Below are 13,216 nucleotides of genomic sequence, written 5' to 3' on the forward strand. Positions count from 1 at the left end.
ATGGTCATTAAACATAGTTGTGTCCACAAGGATACTGCTGGAAACAGAAACCTCATAATGATAGTGATCTAATGAGTTAACAAACCATACCAGAAAGAGACTACAGAAGAAAGGGTCAACAAGGTTTCAATTGTATATCTATATTCAATGAAATGGCGTTTGAAACTTTCTCATTAAGATTGAATTTCCTTGTTGAAACTTTATCTCCTGCAGTTCCCCTGTATACATCATTGAAGCGGCTAGGCAAGATATAGAACACCAATAAAATAAAATTTTCAATTTTATAATCCTTTAAATTCAGTTTCAGACTGGTTGTCCACTTAGCCTGACCCGGTCTTAAAATTTATGACCCTTTCCCTATCTAGGCTAGGATATTGTTAACCTACATTGATCTGGTATACAATATTCCAAGAGCAAGCCAACACAAGAGTAAATAGGTTGGCAAAACTTCGGCTTATTATATGATAAAAGAACATTCAGAATGAACAAAACAATGTCGGCAAGGAAAAACCTGTCTAGGTAAAGATAGAGCTCTTCTTTCTCTGCAAAACTTCTATGCGGCAAAATTCAACTAAAGGTCCTCTTTATATTATGGTGAAAAATGTTCCCAAAATGTTCAACGAGCCAACAGAGCTTGAACTCTTTAAACACCTCTCTATATTATGGTGAGAAATTAACTAAAGAGAAATGAACACATGCTAATTGCCACTCAAGTAAGCCTAGACTTCCCCAGGTAATGATTATTAATTTGGTACCAAAAATATTGATTGCGTCTCAGTACCTAAATTCTCACTGAGCACTATCACTACAGTTTACAGAGCAAAAGTACCTGGCTCGATCACAAACTAAGAATCAACTAAAGTTTATTGTCATCTGTTGTAGATTGAAGTCTGTGAACTGAGAAGCTAAAGAAATAAAGATAAAACTAGATTTTACCCCGTGGTACACCACGGGACCAGTATTTTATGCGTTTTTGTTATATAGAAACGTAACCGTTCTTGTTTACATATACAGATTGTCCCTCTAGCACACCATGGGTCTATATTTATTTTAATAAACCACTGATTTTATCTAATTTTTTTAGTTTATAAATATTACGATGTTATATATTTGTTGTTGTATTTACAAAATTAACCCCGTGATATTCTTTTTGTTTTAAAAATAGAAGTTATAATGTTGTATATATTTTGGTGTATTTGCAATAATTAATGTAATCATTCTAACTTATTTGGGTTGACTTTTATATTTGTTAAAATAAGTATATGAATAAATTACATTTATATTTGTAAGACTTAATAAAACTAATAACTTAATATATTCCTTCATGCAAGGTGTTCTTTCATGTGAGTTACATTTGAAATTAAATAAGTATTTGTATTTTTTTTTATAAACAAATGCAATTTTTACTTATCGTATGATATGAAACTACGAATGACAAAAAAATACACATAATAGAATACCACTAAGAAGAATTCAAACAGTATGCTGTTGTGTGCCTATCGTGACAACATTAATAGAAAAGGATCTCATTTTAACAAACTGACCAAGTCTTCCTACCAAATCTTGATAAAACAAAACCAAAAGAAACAAAAGAAAAGAGTAAAGCTCTGGATTCAGAATCACAGAGAGTGGTGGAGAAGAAAGCAACGATGGCAATAAAGATATTGTCGTCGCTTGACGCAGCACGAATACAATGGTACCATTTCAAAACGATCATAGTCGCAGGAATGGGTCTTTTCACCGACGCATACGATCTTTTCTGCATCGGACCGGTCATGGAAATGATTAGTCATGTTTATTACAACGGTGATTCAATCCACACAGACGTTCTTTTGACTTCTTACGCCATCGCGGCACACCACGGATCCACGACTTATCCTCGAAATCTTCGTATCTGCTTCGGCTATAAACCGTTTCTTAAGCTGAGCATCTCCGATTCCTTTTGACACAGCTAGAGATCCCAGGATCCTCCAAACACCGTGAAACGTATCAACATATTCACGCGTAGTTTGTTTCTCTTCCTTCCACCGTCTCTAGACGGACGGTGGTCAGAAGTAAGCGCCTTAGTCATACCTCTAACACTCATAACAGCTCGACAGTCACCACAAGGTTCCCTTCCCTAACCAGAGCCGTTACACAGCAAGAACCACCCTTAACGTCTATCTCCTTTAGAAACGTTGCTTCAGTCATAAGGTAACCACGTTTCACCGCATCAGCTATCTCAGACTCCTCTTACCACCTAATTCTTCTACAACGTTCTTATCTAAGTTCTTAGCTGCAACTCAGCTGCTTTAACTCCTCCATGACCATCATAGACTCCAAATATCGCCTGTAAAAAAAGCCAAAAAACACTGTTTAGAAATCTTTTCTTCGTTTCAAACAATTCGATTCAAAATCTCAAAATTTCCCAAAACCTAATCGAATAAAAACTCCAAATTTCCCCAAAAAGCTAATTGAATCAAACCCTAATCGATTCAAAATCTCAAAATTTCCCAAAACCTAACTGAATCAAAACCTAATCAAATAAAAATCTCCAAATCTCCCCAAAAAGCTAATTGAATCAAACCCTAATCGAATCAAAATCTCCAGAATCCTAAACCAAAATTGAAATTCACCTGTTTGTGATCTCCATGAAGATTAGTGATAGCGGAGTAACGATACTCCATAGCTGCTCTTCGACCTCTCTTACAATAAATAGAGAAACCATCACCGTCCCTCTCAACCTTTCTACACTCCACCATCGGCGTCGCAACTTGAGAAGGTCCTATTTTTTTTAATTGTAGTCATAGAAAAAAAGATTATTATCGCTGTAATATTCGAAGCTAGTATATATCTTATTATTGTATTAAATGTTAGATCCAGAATCTCCAATTGGGTTGTAATTAAAAGATTTAAAACCGACCCGCTAAAATAGTTGTCCCATTTAACCTTAATGATAATAGAGTATTTAGTTAAGAATAAGGGCATTTGTAGTCAAAAATTTTAAACCATAGGTGGTCAAAAAAGTGGTTGAAAAAATAATAAGATAGATTAAAAAAAGGCAGGTAAAAAATTTCCAAATATGTATACTCTGCTCTTTGAGTTAACTGCCAAAGCCAAAACAATAACAATGCAATGATACGGATCGAGCCATCTAATGGTTCTCAAAAAAAGAGAAAGGAAACAAAATGTGATTGAGAGTGATCCAAAAAGAACAGAACATAAAGAGACACATACAGCTTCTAAACATACATAAAACTAGAGTTTGATCAGTTTCAGAATTGATTTCCCTTATAACTCTCTTTAAATCTGACGGATACAGATAGAAATCAAGAACAAACGAAACAGAAATAAAGTCGAAGTTATTCATGTGAATGAGTTTTAGAGCCTCCCTGGCCTACTCTCCCATGCCAAACCAATCCGAGAATACCTTATAATCCTTATCAGATTCTTTGCCAACTATATAAACCAGTTGAGTAGCTGTGCAGGCAGCCATATTACACAAGACTCGAACCATCTTGGTGGTTTACAGGTGTTCTCTTTATGTCTTGTCAATATCATGCCAATCCACTTTGAATTGTGCATTGAATGATCACCACAGCCCATTTACTTAGGTTCTTTAAATGATCAATAAACTCTCGTCTGACAAAACAAAAAATGTTGCGTTCATAGAAAAGGACTTACCTAAGTCGATGCAAACAGAGATCACTACCGATACTACTCGGTAGAAAATTCATATCAAAGTTTAAACAAAGAGAGCTTCACCAAGCCAAACAGAGTACCTGAGGAGTTAGACCATCAACACAAAGCACAACTAAACATTCATTTTTTTCGAAATATCCAGGACCAGACAATAATACATCAGATTGTAGCCATACACGAACGCTGTTTACTAATTAAACAGATTTGGATTAACCTAAAGATGAAATGCTTTTGTCTTAAGATAGAACACAATGTTTCGTTTGTAACTTTGTCCAAAAAGTCTAAAACCACGATCTAAAAATCCGATGCGTCATCGTCACGATTTCATCATTGATGACGTATATGTAATGACACATCTGTAATTATCTTATTAGGGATACATCCAATAGCGTCTATGTAATGACACATCTGTATTAGTGATACATCCAATAGCGTCTAGGTTAGAAGCAGTTGCCAGATTTTGACCTTTAACTTTTGAAGAATACAATCATTTTGACTTTTAGTTTGACTTTCATTTTTGTTCATATCTAGTCAAATCTTTCTAATATTCTCCACGTGCTCATTACGTTCCAAAGTCAATACAAATTCACGAAGCCAACAATGAAAGTATGAAACTGATAATATTAAACATTTTATAACTGGAATATTTTAGACAGACAAAAGAGAATTACTCGTTTTATCTAACAAACAAATTGTGACTTGTCGGTTAACAAACCAAGAAAATGGACTGTTATATATTAATAGTCTAGTGTATAATATTTAACATGTTGTGTGGTGTTGTCCTTGTCAAACCAGCAATGCTGCTTAGATTTATATTTGATTATAAAGTTTTTTTACTACGACTTTTTTTTTTCTTTGGTCAAATAAAAAAAAAAGTCAATTACTCTCAAAACCTTCTTTAGTTTTTGCTTATAAATACACTACTCCATGAATACGTTACAAAGATCTTACTCTCCTTTTCACATTTTCTTGGTGAACCAACCAACCTACCAACCAAAAACCTAATCGTGCTCTATATCGTGCTCTTTTATCTTCTCGACACATATACATCAACTCGAACAAGAAACATGAAGAGAGACCGGTCCGATTACGAAGAATCCATGCAGCATATAGACATTGTAAGAAGTCTAATGATGTTATCCCAGAGTTTCGTTGTCAAACAAATCGATGTAAAGCAATCTACCGGAAGCAAAAACAATCACAACAACCACTTCGAATGCAAAACGTGTAACCGGATATTTGATTCGTTCCAAGCTCTCGGAGGCCATAGAGCTAGCCACAAGAAACCTAAGCTGAGCGTTGACCACGAACAGGTGAAGCATCGTAAAAGTGAGAATGATATGCATAAGTGTTCAATCTGCGATCAAATATTTGGTACCGGCCAAGCTCTAGGTGGTCACATGAGAAAACATAGGGCGATCATGCTGACCGAACAATCGGCTATCCCTTCCGTTGGTTTTCCCAGACCGGTTATGAATCGATGCAATAGCAGTAAGAAGATCTTGGACTTGAATCTAACTCCACTGGAGAATGATCTTGTGACTATCTTTGGGAAAAATATGGCTCCACAAATTGATTTGAAGTTTGTGAATTAGTAGTAGGGCTTTTTATTTACTTATCTTTGTAGCTTTTTTTTTTCTCTTGCTAAACATTTTTTCATTCTTTCTGTAATATGTCATGTATGTATTACACAATTTGTTTGAATAAATCGTTTCAATTCTTTCAAACGAGTGATAAAATATCAACCGTTCAAACCGGACTAGTTTCGAACCTATACCACACACACCCATTCAAAATAAAACAGATTTCAATACTTTTTTGGTTTGAAGGCTTCGGTAAAAATACTCAACTCCTAACATATAATGGATGGTACTACTTCACAAAAGGATGATTGGTGTGCGACTGATAAACTGATATATTACCACTAGTCATATTTGATGTCAGAGAATCCATTCCGGAAAATATTGGAATACGAATTGTGTCCTTTCACACTATACCATTAGGGGGAAAGAAAGAGTTTTAAAGAATAAACGTAGAATTAGAAAACACTATCTCATAAAATAAAAAAAGCAAAAGAAGATTGATTTCCTTTTTCCTTTTTTTCTGTTCTTTCCAAAGGTAAACAATAATACCATATGTCTCTTTCACTAGCTGAGTTCTTCCCTGTCGATTGTCTCCTGGACCCGGTTTTTTACTAACCACAACATGCTGATTTCTGAGTAGCTTGAGATGTTCCTGCACCTTGGTCGGATTGGTTCATTTTGATTGTTTGTGGCTACAAAATGATAAAGAACAATACGGCAACATTAAAATCGTTGATACACACAATAAATTGTGATTTTGATCAATACTCAAAGATTTTTCTTGAAAATACTACAGCTCTAAACTTGTTACTCTATTGATAATAATTGCAATGTATGATGATGATGATGATGATGATGACAGAAAATAAAATCTAATGCTCGAACTTACCTCAGCCTTTGCATCAGTATCTGCGAGTCTTTGCTTAATGTCTTTAGCAATTGAGAAGAAAACTTCCTCAACGTTTAAGTTAGTCTTGGCACTCTGCAAGAGCAAACTCATCAAGGTTAACCAAATGAAAATCATACAATCTCCTACATATATATTGATGTGAAACAAAACCCATAACAACAACTTACAGTCTCGAAAAACTTGATTCCATATTCATCTGCAAGAGCTTGGCCCTTAGATTTTGGCACAGCCTGGAGAAACAAACATATCGGTGTATTAGCCAAAGAAAAAACATAAAATTAATTAGTAGGATAATACAAGGGAAAGGTGAAAGAGAGAGACTCTTTTGCTTTCATCCATATCAGCTTTGTTCCCAACTAAAATCTTGTTGACATTATCAGAAGCATGCTGCTCAATGTTACGGATCCAATTCCTGATGTCTATAGTTAAATAGAGAGAAATAAAGTTAGTGACTGAAAAAATAATAAACTTTAAAACTATTGCAAAAGATTGTTGGTTGCACGAGGCCTGGAAGTCCAGAACAGAAGTAAATAAACAGCAATATAAAACTTAAAGAAAGTCATTACTGTTGAAAGATGATTCATCCGTCACATCATAAACAAGCAAGATGCCCATGGCTCCACGGTAGTATGCTGCAAAAAGAACAAACCAATTAGGTGAATAATTCCAGGGCTCCCACCATATTTGAGTAAGGAACCAATGCATAAATAATACTAAGAGAGACTGAAAGGCAAAGGGCATATACTAAAGCAAAATCGAAGACACACCAGTTGTGATAGTGCGGAACCGCTCCTGTCCTGCAGTATCCCAGATTTGCAGCTTAATTCTCTTCCCATCGAGCTCTATAGTCCTTATCTTGAAATCAATTCTGTCAAATAAAACGCACAACTTAATGAGGAACCGAGAACTACATAGAGCACGTGTTAACAGTGTTGACATACCCAATAGTTGTAATGAAACTGGTGGTAAATGAGCCATCAGAGAAACGTAAGAGGAGACAACTCTTACCCACACCTGGTACATACATGAATAAAGGAGATAGAGTGAGAAGAGACTTTTGAATAAACCATTGGAACATAGTGAAACAGTTACAGCAATCAACAAAAGGAACAATCAATCAGTTAAGCTCAAAGTACATACAATGTTGATACTAGTCTAAACCATTTGCGACAAATCCTAAATCAACATTTAACATTCTAAGCTGATGAAATGGTAAATGCACGATCGGAAAAACTGAAATCACTCATGTCAAAACAAAACTTGAAGCGTATCAAGAAAAAAAGGTAAATAGATAGATTGAATTATCAAAAATGCAAGGAACAAAGGCAAGTATTACGATCAAAATGATGAAGAAACCTACCGCTGTCTCCGATCAATAGAAGTTTGATGAGGTAATCGTAATCAGCACGAGCTCTAGCAGGAGGAGCAGCCATATCTTGAACAAAATCAAAGTTCTAACAGAATAAACCAAATCACTGGTACGTAAGCCAAATGGTGACAAATTCAAATCGAGAATCATGAACGTAAAACACTGAAAATTCGAAAGGGAGAAGAAGTACCAGATCTTACTCAGAGAACACAAATCGTCAGAACGGAGCAAGACAGTAATCGGACGGCCGTTGAATTGTTTATTTCTCTCGATCGGCTTTTTTTCGGAGATTCAGAAGAACTTTTTTTTTTTTTTTTTGGTTTGAGAGAAGAAGGAGAAGGAGAGGGAATGGATCTGGACCGTTAGATCAGTTTCGTGATGGAGATCTGTGTTTTGGCCGGGCGCGTGGTCTTCGGTTACGGTTTTTGATAAAACACTAATACGTCGCCGTTTTAATATGTTTTGAACAACGGGCCTTGGGCTACTTTTGTGTGCGACAAATCTATGATTCTAGCACCCAACCCAACAAGAACTGTCGAAAGGGAAGTACGCGGCTCAACTTGTGTGCTATACAATGTTTTGATGGCTTTTTTAAAACTTAGCGTGTGCGTCAAAGGATCAAAAAGAAGAAAAAACAAAAGTTGAAACCATGCACTGTTTGTAATGGTTGTAATTTTCAGTTGAAAACAATAATATGAGTTTATGGCTAAGCTGTTTAGCTAACCCTGTTGTGTTGTGTGACGGGTGTGGTTCCAAAACTTGTGTGGGCATGTTATTTCGTTGACTTTTTAAATTGTTCTTTTCACAGTTTAAGCAAGTAAAACGTTGTTAAAAGTTGATTGAATCCCTTCATTTGTAAATCAACTAAAAAAGTTGAAGTAGCAGAATCCTGCCAACTAAAACTCCCAAGGCGACGCAAAGGTGAAAGGTTAGGCAAAAAGAGATTGACAAAATTGGTAAAGATGATTGAATATAAAAGAAATTGAATGTCGTCGGTGTTAAGCAAAATAGCCATCCCGAGAATAAAGCGTGGATAGGGATATTCCTTACAATGATCCTACGTAGCATCTACTATACTGCATGAGCATCCGTTACTCAACCCCATCCACCAATCATCCTCTGCGTACGAGTCCACAGGTTCACTTTCGGACCAACCAATGAGTGAATGACACGACGTAAGCCTTTCCTAAATTACACGATCCGGTTTCCCTTTTCTGAATTGATACGAAGAGTGTTTCCATCGACATTAATAGGAAACTTTAGGAAAGCTATGACTTTAACTAATTAAGTGATATCATATATTTTCAAGATTTGTTTTCAATGTAAATTTCCGATTAGTACGTCGAATTTATTTAACGTTTTATGGAAAGTCAGAAACATATTATCCAACACCTTCGTGTTTAAGGAAATCTAATCGTACACGATTAGTTTAATGTTTATCCAAATTTGGATTTGTGTTATCCACAGTTTTAGCCAAAGTAAATCTTTATTTAATCTTTTACCAGACCAAAAGTCAGAAACTTATTATTATTATTAGCCAACACCGTTTGAGCTTGTTTACTGCAAATGGTATTTATCTGGGAACACACGTGTATATATTAGTAGGACAAACATAATTACAGTATATTGTTATTAATTTATATAAATAAGAAATCATAAACCGGTGCTTACTGGTGGTGGTAACTTGGTTACTTGTATTATGAGTATTATAGTTTATTTTATTTTCTGGTCAGCGAGTATTATAATATGAGTTCAAAGAGGAAATATTCATGAATTGAAACGAGAGACAGAATAATATGAAAAACTTTAAGAAAGTTAAATAATAACAATTATAAAATCACAAGAGATTTTCTTTTCCTAAGAGTTATTGTTACCAAAACTACTATAACTGTAAATTGTAATACTATAACTTAAAACTAATTACAAGTGACTAATATATTTTCTCTGACAATATTGATACCAAAACAATTATACACAATCCATGCATTTTTGCGTAAACCAAATAATTTCGTATGTACATTGTATTTTCAGAAATTATTTAAAGAACATGAATAATATATAGAAAGAAAATAAAAACGAATATTCACTTGACAGATTACATATGCTTATCTTTTAATTTGCAGTTTGTAATCCACCGACAGAGAAATTGCGATGTCATAAATTCGAACACGATTTTTTCCAGTGCACTCGCTAACACCTGATCACAGCTCTCTTACATATCACTCTTTAGCATATTCCCTATAAACAGTAGCTAACGGAGACTTAACGTGGACTCCTCGCAATCCGAGTCACGTTAACGTGTAGCTTACAGCCAGACCTGACGTTGACCCCACCGCCGTTAGGAATTCCGTCTATGTCTCTTCCTCCTCTATCCAATTATATTTTGACATGTGTACATATTCTGGTCAGGACATATTCAATTAAATTCCCAAAATTAAAGACATTTAATTTTTTTTTCTCAAAAATAATATTAATATTCTTTCTAAAATGGAGCCTTCAAATAGCACAGAAGCAGAGAGAGAGAGCGGGAACGCGTCTAGTCTACAGCTTTCTTCTCCTTTAGCTTTCCTCTCTAATCTCCTCTATACTCTTGCTTCTCTCTCTCTTCTCTCTCTCTTTTTACATCGGTGGGTGCTTCTCTCGTGTTCACTCTTCTTGAGATCTGTGCTTGCGTTTCTTCTCCATTCGACACTTTTGTTCGGGAGATTTGCCGATTTGCTCAGGTACGGATTTCGAAATGCTTTTCAATCGGATTTGTTCTTTCCACACCAGGTGTCTAGGGTTTGACTGAGTGTCTAATATGCTTGCATAAGCAATGAGCTATCATATTTTGGTAGTTTATATTGGTTCGAGGGGGCTTTGTAATCTGTAGATCTGAGTTGGGTTCGAAAAAGATTCACTTTTTTCATGTCTACAATTTCTCTAACTCCATAAAAGGGATAATCTTTGCTCGTTTCTCTCAAAGCCCATTGCAGAGTCCTCTGTTTTTTTTTCAAAATAGTATATGAAAGGAAAAAATCGATCTTTTGGTCACTTTATACACATGTGGGAACGGTTTTTGTCGGTGGATACATTTAAGGATTCATAAACTGCTGCAGAACAAATATGCGTTTATTGGACGTTTCTGTAACTTTCTCTGTTTTAAAAGATTTTGTATCTTGTGTCTCTGTGTCCACCATTGCGTTTGTGTGTATTCAATTGTTTGCTACTTAATCAAAACTTCCACGAATACAAATGTCGGTTCCATAATTTGTTACGGTTGAGATGTAGATCTAGGGGAATTAGAACATTTGTAAAAGATGGAAACCATATGTTTCAGAGAGACTTATGAATTGCTATGTGCCACTGTTTTGCAGAAATGGCGCCACCGATTGAGATTGCTGCCAAAAGCTATGTTGAGAAACATGTTGCACTTCCTACCCTTAACGAGAGGATTCTTTCTTCCATGAGCCACAGATCAGTTGCTGCACACCCATGGCATGATCTTGAGATAGGTAAGCTATACGTAAAGGTTTCTTCCTTCTCTTCTTTTTTTTTTGTGGTTCTAAGATGATTACATTTTTTCTTAATATTAACTCTTTTACGTTTCATTTCTTTTGTTTTCTAGGACCTGAAGCCCCAATCATCTTCAATTGTGTAAGTATTTTGCTAATGTTCTTGATATTTAGGCAGCAAAAGATCTGAATATATTTTATTAGATCGTCACAAAACTGCCATTATGCGTATTTGGAGATGCTGCACTTGTATACTATTTCTACAGGATTTACATACTTTTATCATTCACTCATTGAAAAATCCAAATGCTCTGGCTATTTTCCTTGAGACCCGGATCAAGTCTGCTGTAGGATATGAATGATGTACATTGCCTAATTTGGAAACCAGTTTAGTCATTGAGATATTTCTCTTGGATCTTTATTGCAGGTGGTTGAGATAGGAAAAGGGAGCAAGGTGAAGTATGAACTCGACAAAACTACGGGTCTCATTAAGGTAACTTTAATGCATCAAGTTTCTTCACTGTCTTTTGCACTATTAAAGACGGCACTATTTTTTAAACACTACATATATTATCAGGTCGATCGTATTCTCTACTCATCTGTCGTTTACCCGCACAACTATGGTTTCATTCCGCGTACTCTTTGTGAGGACAGCGACCCTATTGATGTTCTTGTCATTATGCAGGTAACATCTTTTTTCATACAATTTTGAGAACCTGTATAATTCATTACATGATTTTTTTTGTTACATTTTGATTTGTGCATCTTATAAGCAACTGTGTAACCTAGGGAGGAATGTAGCAAATTAGAAATGTTGTGACTTGTGAGACTTTAGAGAGCAATTAGTGAGGGCTAGGCTTATAAAGGTGCCTCAACATATTGTTTAGAAAGGGGATTATCTAGTGTTCAATTTGGAATTAAAGTCTCTTATTAATCAATTTTCTCTGGTTTGGTAAAATTGAATAACAGAAGCTTCTTTTCTTATTAGCATCACCAGCTTCTCATTCTGTCTTATTGACCGATTTAAAACACATCCATATGAATCTTGTTAAATTTTTCCTATAGGAACCAGTGATCCCAGGTTGCTTTCTTCGGGCCAAAGCTATTGGTCTGATGCCAATGATTGATCAGGTTAAAAAATAACATCCTTGAATGTCTGTATCATCTTATTATGTCCACATAAAAGGAACAGAGAATGAAACTAGATGTTCTTTCTGCTTTAAAAGGGTGAGAAAGACGACAAGATCATTGCTGTCTGTGCTGACGATCCAGAGTATCGCCATTACAACGACATCAGTGAGCTTCCGCCTCATCGTATGGCTGAGATCCGTCGTTTCTTTGAAGACTGTGAGTAATTCTTTCTTCACAATCCTTCAAACTTTTGTATTAGTTATGGATGAGATGAGATTAATCAAGATTGAAAATGTTTAAACCAAAATTGAAGCCAAGTGCTTAAACCGGCCTAAAGGAGACTCATATTCTTGAATTCTTGTTGCAGATAAGAAAAACGAGAACAAGGAAGTAGCCGTTAACGACTTCCTTCCCGCAACAGCAGCCTACGACGCAGTTCAGCATTCCATGTAAGCAGCTTTCATTAGACTTGACTTGTTATATTATTTCATATTCATATATTATGACCTTTTAATTGATGCAATGTTTTTTTACGTAGGGATCTCTATGCGGACTATGTCGTGGAGAACCTGAGACGTTGATTTACCAACCCAACCAAATGAAATGAGCGAGCTTACAACTGCATCACATTTGTTTTCTTGACGGGTGTGAATGTGTAAACACAACTATAAAATATACATTAAAAAAAAATGTCAGGGTTCTCAAAGGATATATTTGTGTATGTCCTCTGATGAATCCGGTAGATGATGCCGATAATTCAAAGACCAAAAATGGGATTTTACCCATTTGTGTTCTATCACCTTTTTTTTTTTTTTTAATTTTTGGAGTCATTTTTCTATATCTTGATTAAATTTCTTTTGAGTTTTTCTTATATTAAATTTCTTATACATCCATAATAGACAAAGCAAAGAATTACTTCGATATTTCATTCATGAAAACCTTATACTAGGTCACTAATTCAAAAAGTATACACTCTTTAAACCTTATGGAAATATACATACATGCGTGCTGGTGATAATTTTTTACTTTTAGTGGTAATTTCTTGTTT

At 35.3% G+C, this 13,216-nt stretch overlaps 3 protein-coding genes and 1 long non-coding RNA gene across 4 annotated transcripts; 2 read left to right on the plus strand and 2 right to left on the minus strand.

The window, feature by feature from the left end:
- Nucleotides 1-1,432: 1,432 nt before the first annotated feature.
- LOC111830741 lies at nucleotides 1,433-3,745 on the minus strand. The gene is made up of 2 exons (XR_002834072.1): nucleotides 2,616-3,745; nucleotides 1,433-2,329 (listed from the first exon to the last, which is right to left on the minus strand). It is a non-coding gene; the product is annotated as an uncharacterized LOC111830741 (long non-coding RNA).
- A 908-nt stretch (nucleotides 3,746-4,653) lies between these two features.
- Nucleotides 4,654-5,402, plus strand: LOC17886039 (zinc finger protein ZAT11). The gene has a single exon (XM_006291867.2). The coding sequence runs from the start codon at nucleotides 4,749-4,751 to the stop codon at nucleotides 5,274-5,276; it is 528 nt and encodes a 175-aa protein (XP_006291929.1). The 5' UTR covers nucleotides 4,654-4,748; the 3' UTR covers nucleotides 5,277-5,402.
- Nucleotides 5,403-5,633: 231 nt separating this feature from the next.
- On the minus strand, nucleotides 5,634-7,851 carry LOC17886462 (ras-related protein RABE1a). The gene is made up of 9 exons (XM_006291769.2): nucleotides 7,734-7,851; nucleotides 7,535-7,628; nucleotides 7,116-7,188; nucleotides 6,942-7,042; nucleotides 6,741-6,806; nucleotides 6,496-6,593; nucleotides 6,342-6,404; nucleotides 6,154-6,246; nucleotides 5,634-5,956 (listed from the first exon to the last, which is right to left on the minus strand). The coding sequence occupies exons 2-9, from the start codon at nucleotides 7,605-7,607 to the stop codon at nucleotides 5,876-5,878; spliced, it is 648 nt and encodes a 215-aa protein (XP_006291831.1). The 5' UTR covers nucleotides 7,608-7,628; nucleotides 7,734-7,851; the 3' UTR covers nucleotides 5,634-5,875.
- Nucleotides 7,852-10,067: 2,216 nt separating this feature from the next.
- On the plus strand, nucleotides 10,068-13,029 carry LOC17885365 (soluble inorganic pyrophosphatase 4). Its single transcript, XM_006291765.2, has 9 exons — nucleotides 10,068-10,266; nucleotides 10,900-11,037; nucleotides 11,151-11,179; nucleotides 11,465-11,530; nucleotides 11,615-11,722; nucleotides 12,103-12,168; nucleotides 12,264-12,384; nucleotides 12,536-12,617; nucleotides 12,707-13,029. Exons 2-9 carry the CDS (start codon nucleotides 10,902-10,904, stop codon nucleotides 12,747-12,749), a joined length of 651 nt encoding a protein of 216 aa, XP_006291827.1. The 5' UTR covers nucleotides 10,068-10,266; nucleotides 10,900-10,901; the 3' UTR covers nucleotides 12,750-13,029.
- The last annotated feature ends 187 nt before the right edge of the window (nucleotides 13,030-13,216 follow it).

The sequence above is a fragment of the Capsella rubella genome, unplaced genomic scaffold (genome assembly GCF_000375325.1).
Source record: "Capsella rubella cultivar Monte Gargano unplaced genomic scaffold, Caprub1_0 scaffold_5, whole genome shotgun sequence".
In the NCBI taxonomy this organism is placed as follows: Eukaryota; Viridiplantae; Streptophyta; class Magnoliopsida; order Brassicales; family Brassicaceae; genus Capsella; species Capsella rubella.